Consider the following 22,737-nt stretch of genomic DNA (forward strand, 5'->3'; position numbering starts at 1 on the left):
CACCTATTCGTGAGGAAATGTAATGTGTAATTTTTTTTTTAAATCCAAAAAAGAGCAGTAGCAACTGGTGTGTGAAGAGAGGAAGCATCAGATTATTAGACGTTAAACACACATCTATAGAAAGTGTACGCAGGACCTCACACTTTATATCACCAGAAATCCAGGAACAATGATAATTGCAACTTATATCCTGGTTTTCATATCATGCATGATGTTTTTTGCCACTTATGTTTTTAACTCGAAAGAGTGGGACCACCTGGTTAAGGTTTCCAACTCAATCTCTATATAAATCACAACAAAAACAATATCATCATTCAATCCATGATTTTAATTAAGAAGAACCCATAAAATTGTAAGTTAATAGGTAAGTAGTTGCTGCAATGTTGATCTCGTGAACACACAAGGCCTCGGCTCGTGCTCTGTGGACAATTTAGGTGTCATGAGATGAGGATAACATCAGTTTAAGTGATAAGGGTTTAAGTTAATCAGGCCTGAAGTGCAGTGGTTAAGTGTTCAGTCGTCTGACTGTGAGCAGACTATTGTGTTACTGCTCTGAGACACACACAAAAAAGACCCAGTGGAATAAAGTTTCCCTTTGTCTTTATCATTTATCAGAAAATAGCTTTTGTAATAATTTAAAAGTGAAGATGAATCAAACCCAAAGAACGCTGCACTCAGGTGCAGGAACTTGCAGGAAACTATTTCTCAAACTTTATCACTCAACAAAACTTTCATCTGAGCGCCGACATTCATAAGAAGCTCCCTCAATGTTAGTAGAAATAGGTTTTGAACGTTGTCACTCACTGGTCAATATAAGATCAGGTTGTCATCATCGTCTCGTCGTTACCTTTCGTCCACTCAGAGTGTCACGATGAGCTAATGAGTGGGATCATGACACAGTTGCTTCGGTGGCAGAAGTACAGCTCCCTCAGAACCCACCTACGGGTCAAATGAAAGCCTATTATGAAACGGGAGGGGCAGAAAAGGGCGAGAAGCATAAAGACTCACACACTGTGGAGGGTAAATGTAATCTGAGTCCAGCACAAAGGAACTCAGAACTATCTCTCATATTTTGGAACTGTAAGTCCTCTCTCTCGTGCAAGCGAGTCCCATTGAGATTAAAATCCCTTTTCTAAGTGAGACACAATGCAGTTGACCACACTGTCACACATGACATGACAATGATAATGAATCAGAAATGTTACAGTGAGAGTGACGAGAGAAATAAGTAGATATTGGTGAAATAATAATGGCTTTAGATGCATGGAAGACACCTGAGATGTTTGATTTTGCTCAAAGCAACGTGTGTTATTATATGTACATGTATATATGTGTCTGTGTGTGTGTGCTCTGTGTGCAGGAATGTGTGCAGGATGAGCAGCACATTTGTCACATTAGCTGAAGTACTGGAGGCACGAGGGGGACCTCTGCTGGAGGAGGAGGTCTGGTCCCTGCTGCTGGGCACTGCAGAATCATTAGTGGATGTCTCCTATACGGGTAAAGGACTTACACTGACACTACACTGACACTTACTGCCCTCCCCACACACATATGCTATATACTATTATACGCATGTGACTAGAAGAACTGCAGCTGTGACTTCACCACATCACCGTTTCAGCCTCATCATTGTGTGTGTGTTAATCTTCCTTTTTTTTTTTTTTCTCCAGGTCACAACAATATGTGTAATATAATAAGCCCCGCCTCCTTGCTGCTGTCAGCCACTGGTACCTTAGCATTTAAGAACTGTGGCCTATCAGATGAAGTGTCCACCTTCGCTGCTCCAGAGATGCTGCAGGGCCGCGCCAGCTCAACCAAACCTGCCATAGAGAGGGTGAGTGCAGTCGTCGAGTACTCGCCTGAGAGTCGACCACAGACATGTCCAACATTAGAGGCTATTATGTCATATATGTTTTATGTAAAGTATTGCTGTGATCTGAAATGGGTGTGCAAAAATCTCAGGATGTAATCCTGCCATCTAGTGGCTGAGGACATAATTCTGCATTCAGTTCAGTGTCCAAATTGAAATCGAGTAGAAAAGTATGAAAGAACTGAGAACTATAGCAAAGAAAAAAAAATGCAGTAAAGTCAATCATAACATGCCTTTTTAAACAATGCAGCATTTCCCATTTGATGAATTTGAAGTCAAATTCAGAGACATTTTTCTAAACATATTTTCCTTGTCTTCATAGCTTCATAATCAGGTCTGATGCAGAAATTCTACTATAATTAGATTATTTTTTAATTACAATCAAGATCCAGTTTACACTGTTAATCGAGAACATGATCACACACACTTATAACAAAGTCATTTCTGTTTGCATGTAACAATAATAATAGTGCTATAGATAGGGTATTGTTTGTGGTGCAAGGGTTGAATATAAACAAGAAAACATTAATGTATTATTAAACCAACTATACATAAAACCAAGTTTGTTTTTGTTTTATAATAATTAGCGGATGATGTCACATTAAATGAGTTTCTATTGTCGAACAGATGCTGGTGTACTCACTGGGCATGACTCTCTACTGGTCAGTTGATTTTCACCTACCTCAAAATCAGGTGGGCATCCAACGATATGACACTATACATAAATATATATATATATATATATATTAGTGTCGCTGGAGTTTCACAGCTCTGTTGTTGTTTTTTCCGCCGTCGTTCTCATTCTCAGCCAGTCCAGTTGAGCGACAGTTTAAACAGCCTCCTCCTCAGCATGTGTGAAGACGTGGCCCAGCGCAGGGTAAATCTCATCGCCATCCTGGAAGCCTGCGAGTCGCAGCACAAAGCCTCCATCATGCCGCCGCCCACCAAAGTCATCAGACAGCTGGTGGAGGAGGTTTTTCATGAATCAGTGAGTCCTGGATGTCTGCATTCAGTATTTTCCTATCTTCACACATTTCAGCGTCTTGTCCAGAGTTTGTTTATGACTCCTCAGATTTTTATAGGCACACTGTATTGGGAGTATTTTGGGAGCACTGCATTATGGAGGGGAAAAATATATATAAAAATAAATGTTAGAAGTTGTTATTTCTTCTCCTGAAGATGGACCAGGGCTCTTTGCCAGACAGTAACATCCCTCTGAGTGGCAGGAGCCAGATGATCAGAGAGAGACTTCATGGTGAGTCCAGTCAAAGACTTTTCTTAATATTTCTTAATAATTTCGTCTACCTCATTTCTGATTCTGGGTTATGTGACAACACATGAAAATTAAACCATCATCTGCATAAAATAGTTACTTAATTAGTCATTGTAGTGTTGGCTTGACATAGCATACAGGTCAACAGGATTAAAATCTTAACCTGAAGCAAGCCCGAGATTAAAATCCTGTGAGAGCCAATAATCAGGTACTGAGAGTGAATGCTCCAGGCTAAACCCTCCGCCAGCCTCAGTCCTGTGCAAACATCTCAGCAGGAAGCACAAAGACGACAGGAGTCAAATATTACTGTCATTTTTTTTCCATCTCAGGAAAGAGGGGGCCATTTTCAGACTACAGTGAAGGGAGTGCTGAGGGGAGAAGATACTCAACAGACTCTGACTCAAAGTCAGGTATGAGTCTCTCGTGTGTGTGTCCTTCACTTTTGATGAAGGATGTAATGCTTAGTTATTAAATGCAATTGTTGTTCTAGCAGTAGGATGATTTTTGATTCCATGTCTATTTTTAGGGAGTTTACCTCAGAGACGTTGGAGACAAAGACCAAGGAGCTCTCCTGCACCGCTGTACCATTCGTCTTTAGACCGGTATGTACTGCATGCACGCAACCATTCACAGTAATAAAAAAAAAGACGTTATATAAGACGAGATACAATTTAAGAGGGGAAACGTTGTGTCAGGACAACTTTTTGAAAAGTATGTGTGCTTCAATCTTGGGAGTGAAATTATGGAACAGTCTAAGCTGATAAATGAAAGCAGAGTTTAAAAAACATAAACCAGTTTAAAAGAATATACAAAATACAAATTCTAAATAAATATAAGGATGATGGACAGCAGTTTAATCCAGGACAGTGATGGAAACGGTCGTGTTTTAAGGAGATGTATTCTTGTCTGTCTGTCTGTCCGTCTGTCTATCTATCTATCTATCTATCTACCTGTCTATCTGTCTGTCTGTCTGTCTGTCTGTCTGTCTGTCTGTCTATCTATCTATCTATCTATCTATCTATCTATCTATCTATCTATCTATCTATCTATCTATCTATCTATCTATCTATCTATCTATCTATCTATCTGCTAGCTAGCTAGCTATCTATCTGCTAGCTAGTTATTTGTCTATCTGCTAGCTAGTTATCTATCTATCTATCTATCTATCTATCTATCTATCTATCTATCTATCTATCTATCTATCTATCTATCTATCTATCTATCTATCTATCTATCAGCTAGTTATCTACCTATCAATATATCTGCTAGCTAGTTATCTACCTATCTATCTGCTAGCTATCTATCTATCTATCTATCTATCTATCTATCTATCTATCTATCTATCTATCTATCTATCTATCTATCTATCTATCTATCTATCTATCTATCTATCTATCTATCTATCTATCTATCTATCTATCTATCTATAAGTATTTACATCCAATACTGTAGTTAGATTTGACTTCCCCCCTCTACCCTTACGGTTTGTATTGACTTTGAGGAGGACATGATGATTCTGTCCCCTCAGAATCCCTCGTGGTGTGCGTCACAGGGACAGCACTTGCAGTTGGCTTGGAAGAAGCCCGCACCATGACATCTCTCCCAAAATATCAGGCAGATCTCACAGTCCCTCCCTCACCATGAGTGACTCCTCGCTCAGTCTGAGCCACAGGAAAGCCAAGGTAGGATTAGGCATTTGAATGACAATAGATGTTTTAAGTATAGTGTTGCTGCTCAAAGAGTTTATGTTGTGAATATTTATTTTTTTAATAGGCTCTGGGTCCAGAGTTCATCAAAATGCCAGACGAACAACAAACTGTTCTTGAGCTTCCAGGATCTATTGTGGTAGGCTTTCTGTTTGCTTCTTTCTGCTACTGATCACCACAAACGTAAACTGCTGTTTTACGCTCTTCTAACTTGTCTTTTCTTGCATGCCGAACTATGTCTATGTTTTTTGCGTAATCGCATGCACAGTACTGTTTATTTAGGTGCATGTACGTGGACGTTTGTAGGGGTTTCTTTGCTACGTGCATGTGTGTCAGTGTGTCTGTGCGTGTACATCACAGTCCAGAAAGGGCCGTTCATGTTCGTCTCAAAGAGAAGTGGCTGTGGCGATGCCTAACGGACAGTACGTGGTGGTTCGCTGTGACATAAGGTCCAAGGGAAGAGATGTGTTTGACATGGTGGTGGCTCATGCAAACCTGGTGGAACACTTCTACTTTGGCCTTGCCTTCCTAGATGGTAAGGCAGACACATGCACATTAAAAAGTAACTTTAAGTATATCTAGAATCCAATGTTTCCCTTCAAACGTTTGATATGAAAGAGGTTTTTCTTTTTCAATTTGCAGATGATGAATATTTCTTTTTGGACCACGAAACAAAAATCTCCAAAGTTGCGTCTGAAAGCTGGAAAAAAGGACAGATATCCTCCTTTTTGGTGTTTCTCCGAGTGAAATTCTTTGTTGATGATATTTCCTTCATTTTGTAAGTACGGGTATTTTGGTTAAATATTGTACATTTCGAGAAAATTAAAAAAAAAAAATACATTATTTTCCTTGTTTTTGTCAGGCACAAACTGACTCGACACCAGTACTACTTACAGCTGCGTAAGGATATCCTGGAGGATAGGCTTTACTGTAATGAGGAGACAGGCTTGTTTCTTGCAGCCCTCGCTCTGCAGGCTGAGTTTGGGGATTACATGCAAGAGGTACAAAGGATTAAAAAAATAAGAAAATAGAACATTTACTTATATCTTAAAATACTAGCCCCATCTTTCAGGGTGTGTCACAGCAGTGTATATTGTTCTTCTGTGTGTCATTCCAGTTGTATGGAAAGAATTATTACCAGCCAGAGCATTATGTGTCCAAGAGGATGCTCGAAAAGCTGGCCCTGCCTAATGTCAAGGAAGAGCTGCCAAGACTGCATGCAAGTCATGCCCAGATGCTGCCTGAAGAGGCAGAAATAGAGTATTTAAAGGTAGCCAGAATGAGTACATCCACTCAGACAAAATGAATTTTATTATCTAGTATTTCATGCTGTTATTTGTATACCTTTTAAGATGCTAGCTGTAACTACTAGTCATTGGTTTTAATTTGATGATGGTTCTACTGTTTTACATCATAGAAATCAAACATTTTCAAGAAAATAATTAAAGAAAATTGCCCCAATTTTTGACCCTCAGATTGCCCAGCAGTTACCCGAGTATGGGGTCATGTTCCACCGTGTGGGGAGGGAGAAAAGGCCAATCGTGGGAGAGTTGGTGTTGGGAGTCTGCGTCAAAGGAATCAGCGTATACGAGATGAGGAACCACCTTCGGACTGTCACGAGACGTTTTCTGTGGAGGGAGACCGACTCCATATCCACAGGGGTAAAAAATAAAAAAGTATTTTCATTCATATTCTGTTAGAGTTTTTTCAGTTCATTTTGCTGTGAGGCTCAAAGTAAATCCCAATGACTTCTGTGTGTCTTTCAGCGGCGTAAACTTATAATAGAGTGTGGAGGGCCCAGTGGGAAAAAGCACAGTTTTCTAACTGAAAGCTCAAAAATAGCACAGTATCTCCTCAACCTTTGCTCAGCACAGCACAAGTTTCATAGCGAGATGACGTCACGACAACTGAACCACACCATGATACCAGGTGAGAGAATTGTAAAGCCATCGTTTACAAAACGTACTGTGTAGCCAAGAACTACAAGGAATGAAAAGAGATTCTCTTCTCTTTCTCTAGATGAAAACCTGAAGTACATGTCTCTCTACCGGGCTCGCAACTTGAGCCTGAAGCGCATCTCCTGCTCCGAGGGCATGTTGAACCACGTTGGTCTGAATCCTGGCCAACCAGACTCCGTCTCCAAGTCCTGCGATGATCTGACTGCCAAGCTGGAGGCGAGACTCCGCCAGCAGAGAGAGATGAGGAGGGAGATGAGCAGAGAGCTGAACAAAGAGCCCCCGGAAACAGGAGACCTCGGGGACATGAAAGATGAACAGTCCTGGAGGTAGCCCTCAGATGATTTCATACTTTTATCACAGAGAAATTAGAAGCATTCGACTAAATGCGACTGTGCGTGTTTTGTAGCACTTCAGAGACGATTCCCAGGATGATGTCCAGCGTCTCTCTACAGAAGCAGGACTCGGATGCCTCTTCCTCCATACGAGGTGGATATTACAAGTGTTCCTGGTCAGGTGTTTGCTCACCACGAGCTTCATCAACACCTTTAATGACATTGAATTATATCTAGTGTGATAATAATTTTTTAGTAAGGAAGATATATTTTGGTGAGACCCTCCAATGAATCGATGAATATTCGATTAATTGTTTCAGCTCTACTGTGCTGTAATGTGAAGTATTACCATGACATTGATAATTCATAGTCTCTCATACCCTGTGTAGAAGTGTCTCCATTAAGATGGCTTCTTTAATCTGTGGCTTGTCTTTATGCTTAAATTGGAGTGGCACGGTTGTAATTGTCTTGACCTATATCCAGCCATTAGGGGCTTTTCCTTTTTTTTATGTTATCGCACTGTCCAAAGACATTAGTCTGAATATGTTTTTAATCCCTACGACCTACATTTACAACATGTGCTTTGCAGTTGATACACCAACCAGAACCCCCCCAGAGAGAGAGATTGTCTGTGTGACGCTGAAAAAAGATCCCAAACTGGGCTTTGGTGAGTTTGTTCAACTGGACTTAGCTGTGAACTGTGATGTAAAATTAATGAGTGGAGCACCGTGCATCTGGTCCTTTGACAGGAGACTTTTGTCTTCCTCTCTGGTCCTGTTTCAGGCTTTGTGATCGTAGGAGAGGACAATACAGGCAAACTTGACCTTGGGATCTTCATTGCCTCTGTTGTGCCTGATGGGCCTGCAGACAGAGATGGACGAATCAGACCAGGTAAAGAGCAGCACTGTCGTAAAAGGACTGGCTTATAATATCAATGTCAGCAAATAACAAGGATTTTATAATGGGTTTTGTGTTGTGCTTTATTTTTTTGTTTTTTTCTTACCCAGGTGGTCGTCTCATCTCCCTGAACAAGACTAGTTTGGAAGGAGTGACATTCAGTGACGCTGCTGCCATTTTGCAGAGCAGCCCAGAAGAAGTGGAGCTCATCGTGTCACAGCCGAGACGTAAGATCAAAAAAATTGGAATAAGATGCTGCACAGATTTACATACTTTCTCTCGAGAAGTGAAAAAAAAAGTAGGATTAATTTGACATGTTTTACTTATTACCGTAGATAAACTTATAGTTTAAATTCTGATATTCTATTCTGGGCACATGTATTTTACATTTTCCTATCTTATTTATTGTGTGTGTATATTGTGTTTGCTCATTTGCCCATTGAATAAAGATGAAAATTACATATAATTTATGTCTATTACCATGATTAATGTAGATTGTACATTGTCCCTGATGCAAATACATGTAATAAACTAAACTAAACCAATGCAACATATTCCCATCAGAGTCTCTGAAGGAGAGTAAAAGTACCTTGAGTCAAAGCACCGTGGGCTTGGCACTGGAGCGGGGTTTTGGGTCACAGACCACGCTGAGCGGCACAGAGTATCGTCCCGCCATGGAGGAGCTGGAGGAGGCCATGACTCTGTCCAGCATGGCGACGCCAAAGCATGGAAGGAAGCTTCACATTCCTGTTGTGAGAATACATGACGCCCAGGTAAGAACCAGCACTCGGCACACTTAACACTTTTAGAGAAGTGACAAAACATTCAACATGAGGTCGAAGCTGATAAGTGCTCACCCTGTGTGAACACTATCTCCTGCTTGCTGTTTTTCAGGATGTGTGTTCCAGGCGCCCCTCTATCTTGAGTTTAAGAAATGGCGAGTGTTTTATCGTGGAGCTGAAGAAAAGCAGTGGTAGTCTTGGCATCAGTGTGGCTGTGAGTGGTTGTTGCTGTGTTAACCTTCTTCTCTATAGGAATCTAGGTTCATTACTACTACTGAGTTGAGATAGAAAGTAAGTTTGAAGATAAGGTAAAGGAAAGATATTAAAAACGCAAGAGTAGAATACTCAATAGGTAAGGTGTGAGCTGTTATATTAGGCCAGCAGTGAAGCTGACAATCTCAATATTTTTTGCCAAAAGGGGGGAAAGAACACCAACGTGCGATATGGAGGCATCTACATCAAGAGTCTGGTGCCAGGAGGCGCTGCAGAGCAAGATGGGCGGATTCAGATTGGTAACCTTTTTACTTATCACTTCATTGTTTGACTGCTCAAAGGTTCCTGTAACAGTTTGATGTCATGTAGTCTCTGTTTAATTATGGAGTAGTCTTTGTCAACAAAGGAGAAGACGACTAAACTGGAAAAATTCAACATTCTTCACATACAGCGACCCTTTCTTACACCATACTGTATATAAATCATATGTATATAATTGTGACAGTCATTTATGTGTGGCACCAAAACATTTAAAAAACATATTTTCAATTTGTTGACATCCCTTTTAAACACACAGAGAGGTTTGCACAGCTATTCTTCTGAAGACGTTGTATTGAGTTCCATTCATTTTGACAGCTTCAACAAAAAGTCATCCCGAACCTTAACCATAACCAGTATATACCCTAAGCTTAACCTAACCACAATCCACATCTTAGCCCTAAACTTAACCCGCTCCTCAGAAATGAGGTTCTGCCTCATTCAGACCAGGTTTTGACTACTGGTGCTGACAAGGTCAGTGTTTATGCCAGAAAAAAAGGTCCTAAAGAGGCAACAAATAAAAACAAAAACACACACACACACACTGTTTTGTGATGTCGCTAATGATGATGATGAGATTTGTGTTTGTGCGTATGACAGGTGACAGACTGCTGGAGGTTGACGGGTCCAACCTCAGGGGTGTGACTCACAAGCATGCTATCGAGTGCCTGAGGAGGACTGGGGAGGTACACACACACAAATACACACACACTTCAATTTTTTTCTTTTTTGAAAAAAATATACATGTATTGCAGTACCAGAGTATATTGATGCTGTAGTCAGATTCCTGTCCTGTTTCCCATTATTGGGAAATATTGATTCCCTTCTCCCAAAAGTCAATTCTTCTTTATTCCTAACATTTCTTAGTAATTGTACTTAATTAGCTGCTGTACCGACATGTTTTTGATCATCATCATGTACCTTCTGCTCCTTGTAGGTGGTGAGCCTGCTGTTGGAAAGGGAGCCCACAGTCGTCTTGGAGGTCAGACCTGACTCACCCAGCCCCCAATTAGCCCGCAGTCCATCACACACACAGCCCCCCAGGACCGAGGTCTCCGTGGAAACGACCTTGTCTGGTCGAACCAAGGACTACAGCTTTGTGACTGATGGTGAGAAGCGGACATGAAGGCGCAGATATGCTCGCAAAAGAAAAAGAAAAAGAGAAGATAGACACTGTCAGGCATGCACACACTCACACACACTTACACGTAAACTATTACACACATAGCCCAAGGTGACTGTGAGTCATCTGACAGCTACATTGTGGTCGCTGTCAGATTCAGAGTCGGCTGACGACGCCTCAGTCCCCCCTGAGACAGCATGCGATGAAACCTGGAAGCGGCATGTTCAGCTCTGTTAAAGGAATAGTTCCTAATTTCTACAAAGATGTGTAAGACAAAATCTGAAAATAATTGGATAATTCGGCAAAATCATATTCTACTCTCGATGTACTTGTATATTGGTTGATATGAGTGAAGACGGATGTTCATTTCCCACCGTCTCTTTCGTTTTCTAGAAAACTCGCATGAGGTCGTACTGAAGAAGAATTTGTCCGGCCTTGGCTTCAGCTTTTACATCTCCCAGCTGCGTTCAGGGCCGGACCAAGGCACCGTGGTCCGCATCAAACGTCTGTTCCCAGGTCAGCCGGCACTGGACAGCGGCCTCCTGCGACAGGGCGACGTCATTCTGACTGTCAACAGAGAGCCTGTAAAGGACTTGTCTTACCAGGTAGGGATTGGCTTATCCTTATACCAGTGAATTTCCAAATTCATTAAAAGTTCCACCATTTCCAACAAGGACACAGTCAAAAATGAACTGGGTGTTCACTACAACCTTAAAGGTCTAGTCAAAATTATGTTTAAATGAAGTGTATAATCACTTAAATTAAACGTAATTTGGACTTTATATTTACTTTAGACAAGGGCCTTGTTTTATAGCGTCCGTTTTTCTTCAGCAGCCCAAAACAGCCGTTATGGGTCTCGTGTTTTGAAGTGAAAGCTTACTTTGCAAACGACAAACAGCTCCGCCCACTGAATAAACCAAGAAAGAAGGAGAGAGGAGAGAGTTGTGAAAGGATGTTTTCATCCTTTATGGTGTGTGAAGGCCAGTTCAGTTCCATGACATGCTTGGGAAAGGAGGGATGAGTCCTCTGTTGCACTCTGCACTCTTGCAATTAGATGTAACTAATTCTTACACCTTTAAAAGTGTTGAAATGTTTCATCCTGAGGTGATTTCATCAATAGATATACCGGGAAGTGTTTGACCCCGTTGTTTCTTGAGGTCTTGGCCATGGCATTGGTCTATTTACTTCTACTAATCCTTTAATCTCATGGGACTGGAAATAGACAGCCGGTTGAGTCACAACGTTTGATGTGCCATTTAATCTTTTGTGTACTGCCAAGGAGTTTCAATGGGATTTACACAGCCGCATGTAAACAAACAAAAGATTTGTACATTTTTGAGTTGTACCAAAGCTACAGAGACTCTTTGATGCCGTTTCAGAGGGTTTTGTTCCTGCTACGTGGAGCGCCTTCTGAAGTTCATCTGGTCGTTTGCCGACCAAGACCTGGAACACTATGTGAGGTGGATGACAACACACTGGTGAGCTCACATATCACTCACGATAGATCCAGTGACTCAGACACATTGTTTGACCTCCTGTCTGTCTCTTTAGAATCCTGCTCCCTTTCGCGAGGTCCGATCCCAGTCGCTGGACCTCCGACTTGGAGAGGACTACACCCATTTTCTCAAGTTTCATTATGACGTTAACATACCTCCTGTGAGGCCAACCTCAAATCAAGGGGAAGAACTGACCATCACAGCAAAAAAATACCCAGAACATGATGCAGCTCCAGCACTCGAGAACCAGAGTCTGGATAGTAAAGCGCAGGTCAACCAGACTCTTCCGTCTCCTCCACGCTTACCACCTTCACCCACGTCACCGACATCCCCTCCGTCACCGGTCTCACCAGCGTCACCTGCCTCGCCTGCATCACCCACTTCACCCGTGTCACACACCTCTGGATCTCCACCAACACAAACAACTGCACAGAATCCAGAGGAACAAGTGGGAGGAGAAGCAAAGGAGAAGAAGAAGAAGGATGAGGAAGAGGAGGTTGCAACAACATCGAGTTCAACTGTGATGCTAATGGATATCTGTCCTAAGACTGCGTCAAACTCTTTATATACCAGGTAATGCACTTTATCATACTGCAGAGAGTAACACTTGTCTGGTTTACATATACAAACTATCATTAGGTGTTGTAAAACCGGCTACTAAAATAGTCCGAAACATTATGTAGTGCACAAATTTGCTCTTGTCACAATTGATATTGTGAATTGGGTCACAATAGTTTGTCACAAGTGAAGAGTGGGTATCCCCATAAAATGTTTCAGCATCACTGTCGTATATAACACCTAGCCGTGTCATATTTATATCACAGTTTACTTATCTCGTTTCACATTTCAGTGTGGCTTCAAAGATGTACGCAGTATTTCTGCTAACATTTAATCAAGCCCAAGCTCTGGTTGGCCAATTGTTGCTTCATGTGAATTTAAATACTTTTTAAATTGTTTGTATTCTCTACAGCGGTGTCAGGGAGGAGGCAGATGGAAGCGTGACCTACTGCCTCATGGGAAATGGGTTGACTATCATGGCAGATGAAGAGTACCTGACCATCAGCTCCACCCTGCAGCCTCCTCACAGCCTTCCCTCCAGTCTGACCACTCACACTCCAACAACCAACTTCACAACTCTCAGCTCTCAGACCTCCAATGGCTCCTCTAGTTTAGGCCGTCAGAATCCAAACCCTGGCTCCCATGCTCCCACTACTACCATCCCACCTATCGCCCTCTCTTCTGAGACCCTGACTCCCTTTTTCCTCGCTCACCCATCTCAGCCGCTCACAACGCAGCCGCCGAAAGCCAAGCATCATCCGATCCAGCAGGGGCTCCTTCCAAGTCACTACAAAGCTATTTCCGAGAACAGCCGGCCCGTGGCGCCTCCTCCCCAGCCTCCTGCTGCACCGCTGACCCCCATCACTGCCCAGATCATGTCCTTTGCGCCTCCTCGTGTCAGCGCTCCTCTGCTGTCAACCACAGTGCTCGCCCCTCCTGCTCAGAGCCACATACAGATGAGGGAAGAGCCGGTGAAGAAAGAAAGGGAATACAACGACGATTATGACGATGACGATCTGGACGAAGAGGAGGAAGAGAGTCGAAGAAAGGCAAGTTAATGTTTGTTATATGGAGAAAAGAAACCAGAAACCAAATATTCACATTTAAGAAGTTAAAACAATCAAAAATCCTGTTTTAATCATGAAAAAAAGCTTCAAACTGATTAATCGATGATCAAAATAGTTGACGATTAATTTAGTAATCGAGATCTACTTGGTTAAAGTAAAAATAACAGGAAATATCATTAATATTGTGACATTGTTGTATATATTAAATAGATACAATTTTCTTTGTTTCTGGACTGTCAGGGATTGGTAAAAGAGTTTGAACTGCAAGTGTTTCTGACCAAGTCCAGGAGCGGAAGCTTCGGGTTCACCATTACTCGCAGTAAACTGGACAACTGCTACTACATCCAGGAAATCCTGGACAACCCGGCCAAGGCAGACGGACGACTCAGGGCGGGAGACAGACTCATCACTGTACGCGTGAACATACACGACATACACTTTATGTCAGCGTTAGACAGACATGTTAATAACGTCGTTGTGGTGCTAATGTGTATAAAGTGTTATTGAACATTTTGTTGTGAGCTGTACATATTTGTCTCCTGTCTCCAGGTAAACGGTCATGATGTCACCAGTGTGGCAGACGACGTTGCCATGACGATTCTCAGGTCATCTCCAAGAAAACTGAGTATGACCCTCGGGAGGGCGGTTGGTAACTTGGTTGCCCCGCCGCCCTGCGACAGCCTGCCTGACATCGTCCTGTACAAGACGCCATCAGGACAGCTCGGTGGGACACATTCTCTTTTAAGACACATGTTTACATCGACATTTGTACTGAATGGCATCTACTGTATGTGTGTGTTTTACACTCTCTAGGTATAAAACTGACAGGTGGCATCGGCAGCAAATGGCAGGGCATCTACTGTCTGGCGGTGGTGCCGGGTTCCCCGGCCAGCGAGGAGGGGAGCGTCCAACCCAAAGACAAGATCCTCTACATCTGTGGCAGGTGCACGCTGGGTATGACTCTGGAGGATGCGGTCAAAGCCTGTGAGATCGCCCCTCGTAAAGTTAAACTCAAGATTATCAGGTATGGGCCCCTTGTTGGCAGGATGGGTTTAGATGTTTATGTGTTGAAACGTTTGAATGAATCCATGGATTGTGTTTGTGCCACAGAGACGAGCAGCCAGTGACCCCAAAGGCCAAGTGGAATGGTATGGATTTATGGATGTTTGTATCCGCTTGAGTTCACCCAACTTGTTATATGCTCTGATGAATTGCCTAGAAACCAGATATGTTTGTTAAACAAAGACAAAAGAAGTTCAATCATTACCAGAAAGCTTAGGAGTTCTGGGAAGGCAGGTCTGTGCATCAGAATAGTATAGAATCGTTTTATAATTACATTTTTCTTAGGTGTGACTATAAATATACATCAAACAAGATAAAAATGAAATAAAATGAAACATTTCTCTGTGCATTCACGCCAATAGTGTCCAGCCTACACTTTTATACACTTGGGACAGAAGATGTCAGCCCTCTAATACATACAGAATAGTTTCTCTGTATAGTTTATGTTAGTGTATAACAGGTATTTCCTTTTAAATAAAGGCCTGTTTGACTGGAAAAAGGACAAGAGGTCCTTTGCTCGATTTGATGAAACCGTGTCTCCAGAGAAAGACTCTCCCACTGAAGAGGGTGAGTTCTTTCTCTCTCTTTTGTGATAACGTCAGTGCTAAGTTGGAGCTCGGTGCTGAAAGATGCTTCTCTTTGCAGCTGTGTGTGTGTGTGTGTTTGCGTGTGCGTGTGCGTGTGTGCGTGTGTGCGTGTGTGCGTGTCTATGTACTGTATATGTGTGTGTGTGTGTGTGTGATCTGAATGCTGACAGACAGATCCTGGGCTCTCACAGCAAGATTAATAATTACCAAGCCTCTGGCCCTCCACTGGTGTATTGGACTGCATGGGCACAGGCGTCACACACACACACACACACAGTGCCATACAGACAGTGGTCTATAGGGCAAGTAGCTCAGTTGCCTGGTGACACTGCATGCAGCAGTAAAGGGACAGTGGAGACTTTGAAAAGACCAACCTTGTTCACATGTCAGACAAGAGACGTACCTATCAACACTTGTCTTTCAGAATGGCCGAAGAGGTGGGAGGTTGGTGTGTGTTGTTTTTTTGATGTTTGACTTAGTTTTTTGTCTGATTTGACAAATTCCCTCGACTGGAAACAAACGGATGCACTGGTGGAGACTGGTACTGAAGGGAATGTCCAGGGTTATATTAGGAATGAGCCCCTAATTTATCATTTGCATCAGTTTCACTCGCTTTATATATTGAATCATTATATTAGGTGAAATTACTGGAGTTGTTTTGTCTGCTCTGGCCACTGACTTATTAATAACCCTTCTCTTTTGGTTTCAGTTGAGACCGTGTGTAGGACTGCGAGTAAATTCAGATGTCTCTCTCTCAGCCAAGAACAAGATGTAAGTTTCTGAACATTTTATTAATCTTTGCCTGAAAGCTCACTTTGGCACTGTGTTTTATTTATTTTAACTGCACGTCTTTTGAAGCATGTAACATGACTCTACTGTGTGTCAATCTACTGTATAAATGTATTATTCTGCGTCAAGCTTTCTGTGTTAGTCACTTTTGAGTCACTTTTCCCCCCTGCCACAGAATCCTACAAATTCTGGTTTTCTTTTCTCTGTTTTTCCCCTCTGGGTCTTCGTTCCCACAGAGTTGCATCATGCAAGTGGAGTTCAAAAAACCAGAAGGAGGCGGCCTTGGCTTTGCCTTGGTTGGTGGAACCAATGGCAGCATGCTCAGGGTGAAGGACATCTGCTCTGGTGGGGTAGCTGAGCAGGACGGTCGACTGAGAGTGGGAGATATTTTATTAGAGGTAACTAACAACCCACCACACAGTCTTATAAACAGTGCTTTTATATACTGATCCTGACTGGATGTGTTCCAGGTGAACGGCGTGATTGTTTCCGGCCTGAGCTACAGCAAGGTGGTGGACATCCTGCGTAAAGCTGAGGGCACTGTGCAGCTCACCATTTGCAGAGACATCCTGCCCCTGACTTACGCCGAATCGCCCACACCGCCCAACATGTCCGCACAGACTGAAGCCATTTTAGCCGAGCAGCCGGCCCCTGATACCTGTCCCTCACCTGATATCGTACTGAACAGACCAGCTGTGCATCACGCAGGTAAATGACCTCCTATTATTGACAAGGTGTAAGAGTAATAGGTGTTGACTACAAAGCTGTAGAACACTTAATAGACAATACAATAGTCTTAATCCTATCTATTTGGTGCTTCAATTCTTATTTCAGAGGTAATTCCAGACCCTGCAGTGAAAGAAACAAGTGTTGTCCTAACTTCACCACCACCTCCTCCACGCCGGCTGACCATTGTAACTGATGAGACTGAAATTAGACAGGTAACACACACAAAAGCAAGTTTACACACACTCATTTACGTTCATGGAGTTGTTTATATCGTTTAAAGGGGGCTATATGTTAAATATATATATCACTGCAGCTATTAGCATTAAAACATGTTCTGCAATCTGTTCCTCCTCCCCAGAATATGCTTATATACGGTGTCTCGCTGTCTTCATGCACGTACACACACATAACTGTCCCAATGTCTGGGATTATTATTTTGTACAAACACCAAACCTGTTTGGTTTTTGCATGTCAGCAATTGGCAGAAAGTGTAAAAGTGTGAGTGTGTTTGCTCTGGTGAATTATGGCCGTACTATCTCGGATCCAATCCAATCCAATCCATCTTTATTTATAAAGCACTTTTTTTTTTCATTTATAAACAACAACAGCTCAAACAAAGCGCTTTACATCAGAGATAAATAAATAATAGACCTAAGAAGAAACAGAGGTATGGCGGGGCAAGACCAAGAAGACCTCATTTTAAAATGAACTCTAAAGTGGAGTGAGGCTAAAATCGGTTGCCATATGAACACAATGTACCCTCACACACCTCACACTCTCCTGACTCTTTACTAACGTGTTCCGCTAACATCTTGCTCCTCCTGTCTGTTGCCTCCTCCGGCTGCTTGTCCGTGGAACAGGACAGTTGTAACAGCACCCCGTCTCATCAAGCTTGCTGCCCATCACTCAGTGTCACTGACATGTTGCATGGAGCCTCTGACAGGTAGTAAATTTCTCTTCTAATGTACTTACTTTTGTGTCTGTCCACCCCTCCTTACTCCACACCCTCTGTTTTTGGTTTGCTGGAGTTCCACTCTTAACCACTTAGCGGCAGCAAAGAGTAATAGATGAATCGCCACCCTTGTGTGATCACTGTTGGTCATGGACCGAGGAAAAGACAATTAGGATCTATAATAGCATCATTCTGTGTAGCCTACAAAGACAACACGTATTGACAGTGAAAAAGATACTTTAGCTTCTTGTCTATACTGTATTTTAGGTGGAAAAGACGCAGGGACAGGAAGCTCAGCCTTGCATGATTTCAGCCCCTCCTGAAGAGTAAAAAATGGTCTGGTCTCACCCCCCATGCTCCCTGACTCCCCCAGGAAACAAATTGTGACGAAACTTTTGGACCAGTCCTGCAAAGACCTCCGAAAAATCCAGTCCGACGGCTGGAGCAGCGACGAAGAAGATGATGTATTTGACGCCGCCCAACAGGAGCTGACCTCCCCCCAGACAGGTGTCTATACGTCTGATTTTATACACAGAGCCATACCAACCATTATTTTCGTAATCGATTAATAATCGATTCATCAATTAATTGCTTCAGCTCTACCACCAATCCCCATTCTCATCAGATCACGTTCTCTGTCCTCAGGCCCACCTATAGTGTCCGAGGAGGAACTGGCCACTTTAGCTCTCATTAGCCCGGCTAGGACCAGCCAGTATTCAGGGACCAGGGTCAAAGCTCTAATCCAGATTCTGCAGCATCAAGTGGACCAGCAGGAACTGGTCAAAGAGTTCATGGTGTGTTGTGTGTGTTTTACTGTGAAATTGATCTCCATGTGTTCTAATAGTTGTAAAATGAACACCATGGCACACTAAAAGAAACACATAAGGATTAACAGATTATAGATATCTATACTATGATCCACCCTCCATATTTTCACTTATTACACTATGTTATAATATAATGCATTTCAGGCTCTGGGACATATGAAGCCCTCTGACAACTGTCTGGTGGGAAAAGCCCCTGAAAACAGAGATAAGAATCGCTACAGAGACATCTTACCCTGTAAGTTTTAAAAGAGGATTTTCTTCTTTCTTACATTTTTCCTCCCATATGTTCAAACTCATTGAGTGCCTCATTTCATCTTTGCCTACTGGAGTGTTTTCTTTTATTGGTGGGATAAAGCTTGTAAAAACCTGCATACACACAAACTTGACATTTATATGCGAGTCTGTTCGGTATCTCTTTCCTTGGCTGCTCTGTTCAGGTTGGCTGTAAAGCCTTAACTGACGGCCGTGGAGATATATACTGTATGTTTACAGCACTTAGCTCGTTTCTGCACCGGCAAATCATTCCACACTATTAATGGCGATATTTCACCGACGCGGCACATAAAATTAGCTCGGGAGTCAGCCAAGAACGAGGCGATGAAGTAGATTTCATTTGGTACCAACCTTGTAATTATCTGGGATTAATACTTTTAAGAAATAAATCAGGAGCAAATAATATTACAAGCTGTTTTATCATTATGGATTTTAGGGGGTAGATAAAAAAAAAAGAGAGACAGGATGAATAGAAGAAGTCCAGTGTCCTCCAAAGAAGACAGATTTAAAGCAAGCTAGTTTTTAAACTGAGAGATCCTGGAATTAATAAAGAATTGTCACATCTTTCTTCATGAAATATCATTGGATGCATTTCGTTTGATATTGTAGTAAGTTTTGGGTTGAGAAATAGGCTGTCATTGTGGTTTGAAGTCATTTTCTTAAATGGCATATGCACACACAAATAAGCATTTATATCTTATATTTAAAAAGACGGTGAGCCCCAGTGGAACAGAATTGCACCTTTGCCTCCTTACATGGTTTGCAAGAGAACGTTGGTTTTAGCCTTTTCTTTTTATCTTATTTTAAAAGCCAGGTTTAAAGTCTCTGGGTTTTCTTTTTTTTTTACCTCACAAGTCATCACAATTCGAGATGGGGGAGTAGTTTTAAAAAAGGCATTTCTAACTGCCTTCACTCTATCACCCTCTCTCATCACCAACAACAATTTTCACAGTGCTGGTTTGGGGAGTATAAATCCAGAGACCTCGGAGAGATGTTTTCTTGGCTTGAGTTTCTGAACTGTTAGATTGTTGTGCTTTAGGAGGAAAAGACAAAGATCCAGTGTGTGTTGTTTACGATTGAGAAATCAGTCGATTCATAAAATAGTGTGAAAATGTAAGAAATGGATGCTGTTTTTTTGTGGAAATACTTAACCTTATTTCTTGTTTCCTTTCCTTAGATGATAAAACACGTGTTGCCCTTGGAGAGAACCAGGACTACATCAATGCCAGCTTCATCCGCATGAAAGTTGGTGAGAAAGAGTTCTTTTACATCTCCTGCCAGGGCCCGCTGCCCTCCACAGTGTCAGCCTTTTGGCAGATGGTCTGGGAAAACAAGTCGGACGTCATCGCCATGATGACCCAGGAAGTGGAACGGGGGAGAGTCAAGTGTCACAAGTACTGGCCAGAGAAGCTGAGCGTGCCCCTGCACACAGACAGGTACCAGATTCACCTGGAGAACCAACAGTATCTGGAGTACTTCCACATTAAGGTCATCCGCATGGTGGAGACAGAGGTACGAGAGGAGTCCGGGTCTGTGTGGTCATTAATGTTACTGCTCTGTTAGCAAAAAAAAAATATATATCATTTGAAAATTGTGATTTCCAGACCAGCGAGACACATTTTGTTCGTCACCTGAAGTTCACACGCTGGCCTGACCACGGTGTGCCGCAATGCTCCGAGCAGCTGGTGCGCTTCATCCGCTACATGAGGGCCGTTCATCACAAAGGGCCGGTGACCGTCCACTGCAGTGCCGGCATCGGACGCACGGGAGTTCTTATCTGCACTGACGTTATTCTTACGCTCATCGAAAACGACTTACCAGTGAGTAGGAGCCACTTTGATAGCGTGATGTTTGGTGTTTGCTTTGGTGATGTCCATCAGTGTTTCCCAAACGATAGAGGCCTCAAACATCCTGTAAGAAGTAAGAAGAAATTATTTGTAGAGGAGTTAGAAACCAAACAACATTCACATTTAAGAAGTCACAGAACATGTTTTTGCTTTGAAAATCACTCAAACGAATGAATCGATGACCAAACACATACCAAATACTTGATATTTCTTTTTACCTGAATACCTGAACAACCAATAACATAGTGAACCAAAATGGCGAACATTATACATTATTGCAGAGATCAGCCCATTAGCATTGTCAGAATTGCACCCAACAGTTACTACAATTACTTTAGACTATACACACTACCATTCAAAAGTGTTGGGTCACTTAGAAATGTCCTTATTTTTGTTATTGTCATTGTTAATGTGGTAAACGACTATTCTAGCTGCAAACGCCTGGTTTTTAATTGAATATAGGTGTATAGAGGCCCATTTCCAGTGTTCTAATGGTACATTGTGTTTGCTAATCGCGTTAGAAGGCTATTGGATGATTAGAAAACCCTTGAAAACCCTTGTGCGAAGATGTTAGCACAGCTGAAAACAGTTTTGCTGGTTCTTTTAACGAAAGGGCAAAAATGTTAATTTGAATAGTAATCATTATTTCTAATCTTGTCAATGTCTTGACTATATTTTCTATTCATTTTGCAAGTCTTTTGATGAATCAAAATGTGACTTTTAATGGAAAACACAAACAAATTGTATAGGTGACCCCAAACTCTTGAACAGTAGTGTACATTATTGCAGAGATCAGGACATTAGCATTGTCAGAATTGCACCCAACAGTTACTACAATTACTTTAGACTATATATATATATATATATAATGGATTTCTACTCCATTTCTAATGGATTATTATTGATATGATTAGAATTGTAACCATAAACTAGCTCAAACACACGTGTTGTAGTCGTGTTCAACGAACTTTTCTCTCTTTCTTCAGATCAATGTGAGCGACATTGTAAAAGAGATGCGCCTTCAGCGACACGGAATGATTCAGACCAAGGTCAGTGCCAAAGTTCAAAGTTCAAGCTTTTTAAAAAAAAAACAAACATACAGTTCCCAAAAAAAGCTAGACGTGGCCCTTTGTTTCTTCTCGTTTCAGGAACAATACCTCTTCTGCTACAAAGTCTGGTTGGAGGTTTTACAGGGCATTTTACAGCTTCACGGCACACAATGGCAACCTGAAAGTCCCCGAGACCACAAAGTAGTTTGAATGTTTCCACTTTGACTTCCACCTGCCTGTTAAAGCACAGACTAAAGATGTGTAACGGTCAAATGCACCATTGACAGGTGACGACTCTCCTTTACTCAGTTGAGTTTAAGCTGTAATATGAAACGTGTACTTCACTGTTTTGATACTTTGTGTTGAGGCCTCTTGGTGAGTGACAGTGACATCTTTTCTGTTCTCTCTGTGCTGTGATTATGTCAGTTTCATTTAGATCGCTGATGTTTTCAGGCCTAGTGTTTTGCCTTCTGTCTCTAGCATGTTTTTATGTCATTTGTGTGTGAATGCGTCCCATTTAATTTCCTTCACATTGCATATCACATTTATTTTTTACCATTCACTTTGCATGGATTTGAAAAAAAAAAAAAAAAAAGTCTGATAATATTCACGTCTTTTAACAGCAGTTTGAGATCGTCAAAACCAGAGTTAGTATACGTTTGAAACTTTCATGAGTAGCATTTGATTAAGCATTGTGTCATCATCTCTTCATTAAGTGCATTTCAAGCCTGGAGAAAAGGGCATTAGCAAAATAACAGGATTGATTTTTGCAGTTTATATCGTGGAAAAGAAAAGAATCAAGTGCCTTGGAATGACTTTATTGCTCCAAACTGACCCTGACTGTCCATTTGATACAAGTCGTCGGGGACAGAGAGCAAGAAACTGATTAGAGAGGACGTCACGATGGTTCAATGAATGTGCAGCTGTCAGTTTGTGATGTGAGGTGGACTTTTTGGGGGGGTCGATCCAAACTTGAGGAGGGTTACATGTCACCTTTTAGTTAGTCAGATTGTATCTTTGGAACAATGT

At 41.9% G+C, this 22,737-nt stretch overlaps 1 protein-coding gene across 1 annotated transcript; it reads left to right on the forward strand.

The window, feature by feature from the left end:
* Positions 1-1,364: 1,364 nt before the first annotated feature.
* ptpn20 (protein tyrosine phosphatase non-receptor type 20) lies at positions 1,365-21,918 on the forward strand (the record flags this gene model as incomplete). Its single annotated transcript, XM_083898205.1, has 46 exons — positions 1,365-1,497; positions 1,671-1,834; positions 2,498-2,563; positions 2,679-2,858; positions 3,050-3,125; positions 3,473-3,553; positions 3,670-3,745; positions 4,672-4,825; positions 4,917-4,988; positions 5,210-5,384; positions 5,492-5,627; positions 5,712-5,850; positions 5,967-6,119; positions 6,325-6,510; positions 6,616-6,778; positions 6,869-7,133; positions 7,214-7,293; positions 7,729-7,806; positions 7,923-8,030; positions 8,147-8,263; positions 8,601-8,809; positions 8,931-9,032; positions 9,237-9,330; positions 9,950-10,035; positions 10,287-10,458; positions 10,866-11,077; positions 11,852-11,950; positions 12,024-12,541; positions 12,939-13,575; positions 13,834-14,004; positions 14,143-14,317; positions 14,407-14,617; positions 14,704-14,741; positions 15,136-15,222; positions 15,952-16,013; positions 16,268-16,429; positions 16,502-16,739; positions 16,866-16,972; positions 17,621-17,703; positions 18,086-18,219; positions 18,358-18,506; positions 18,684-18,774; positions 19,990-20,324; positions 20,417-20,632; positions 21,646-21,708; positions 21,808-21,918. Exons 1-46 carry the CDS (start codon positions 1,374-1,376, stop codon positions 21,916-21,918), a joined length of 7,155 nt encoding a protein of 2,384 aa, XP_083754331.1. The 5' UTR covers positions 1,365-1,373.
* Between the last annotated feature and the right edge of the window lie 819 nt (positions 21,919-22,737).

Source organism: Microchirus variegatus (assembly GCF_963457635.1).
Source record: "Microchirus variegatus genome assembly, chromosome: 11".
NCBI classification, from domain to species: Eukaryota; Metazoa; Chordata; class Actinopteri; order Pleuronectiformes; family Soleidae; genus Microchirus; species Microchirus variegatus.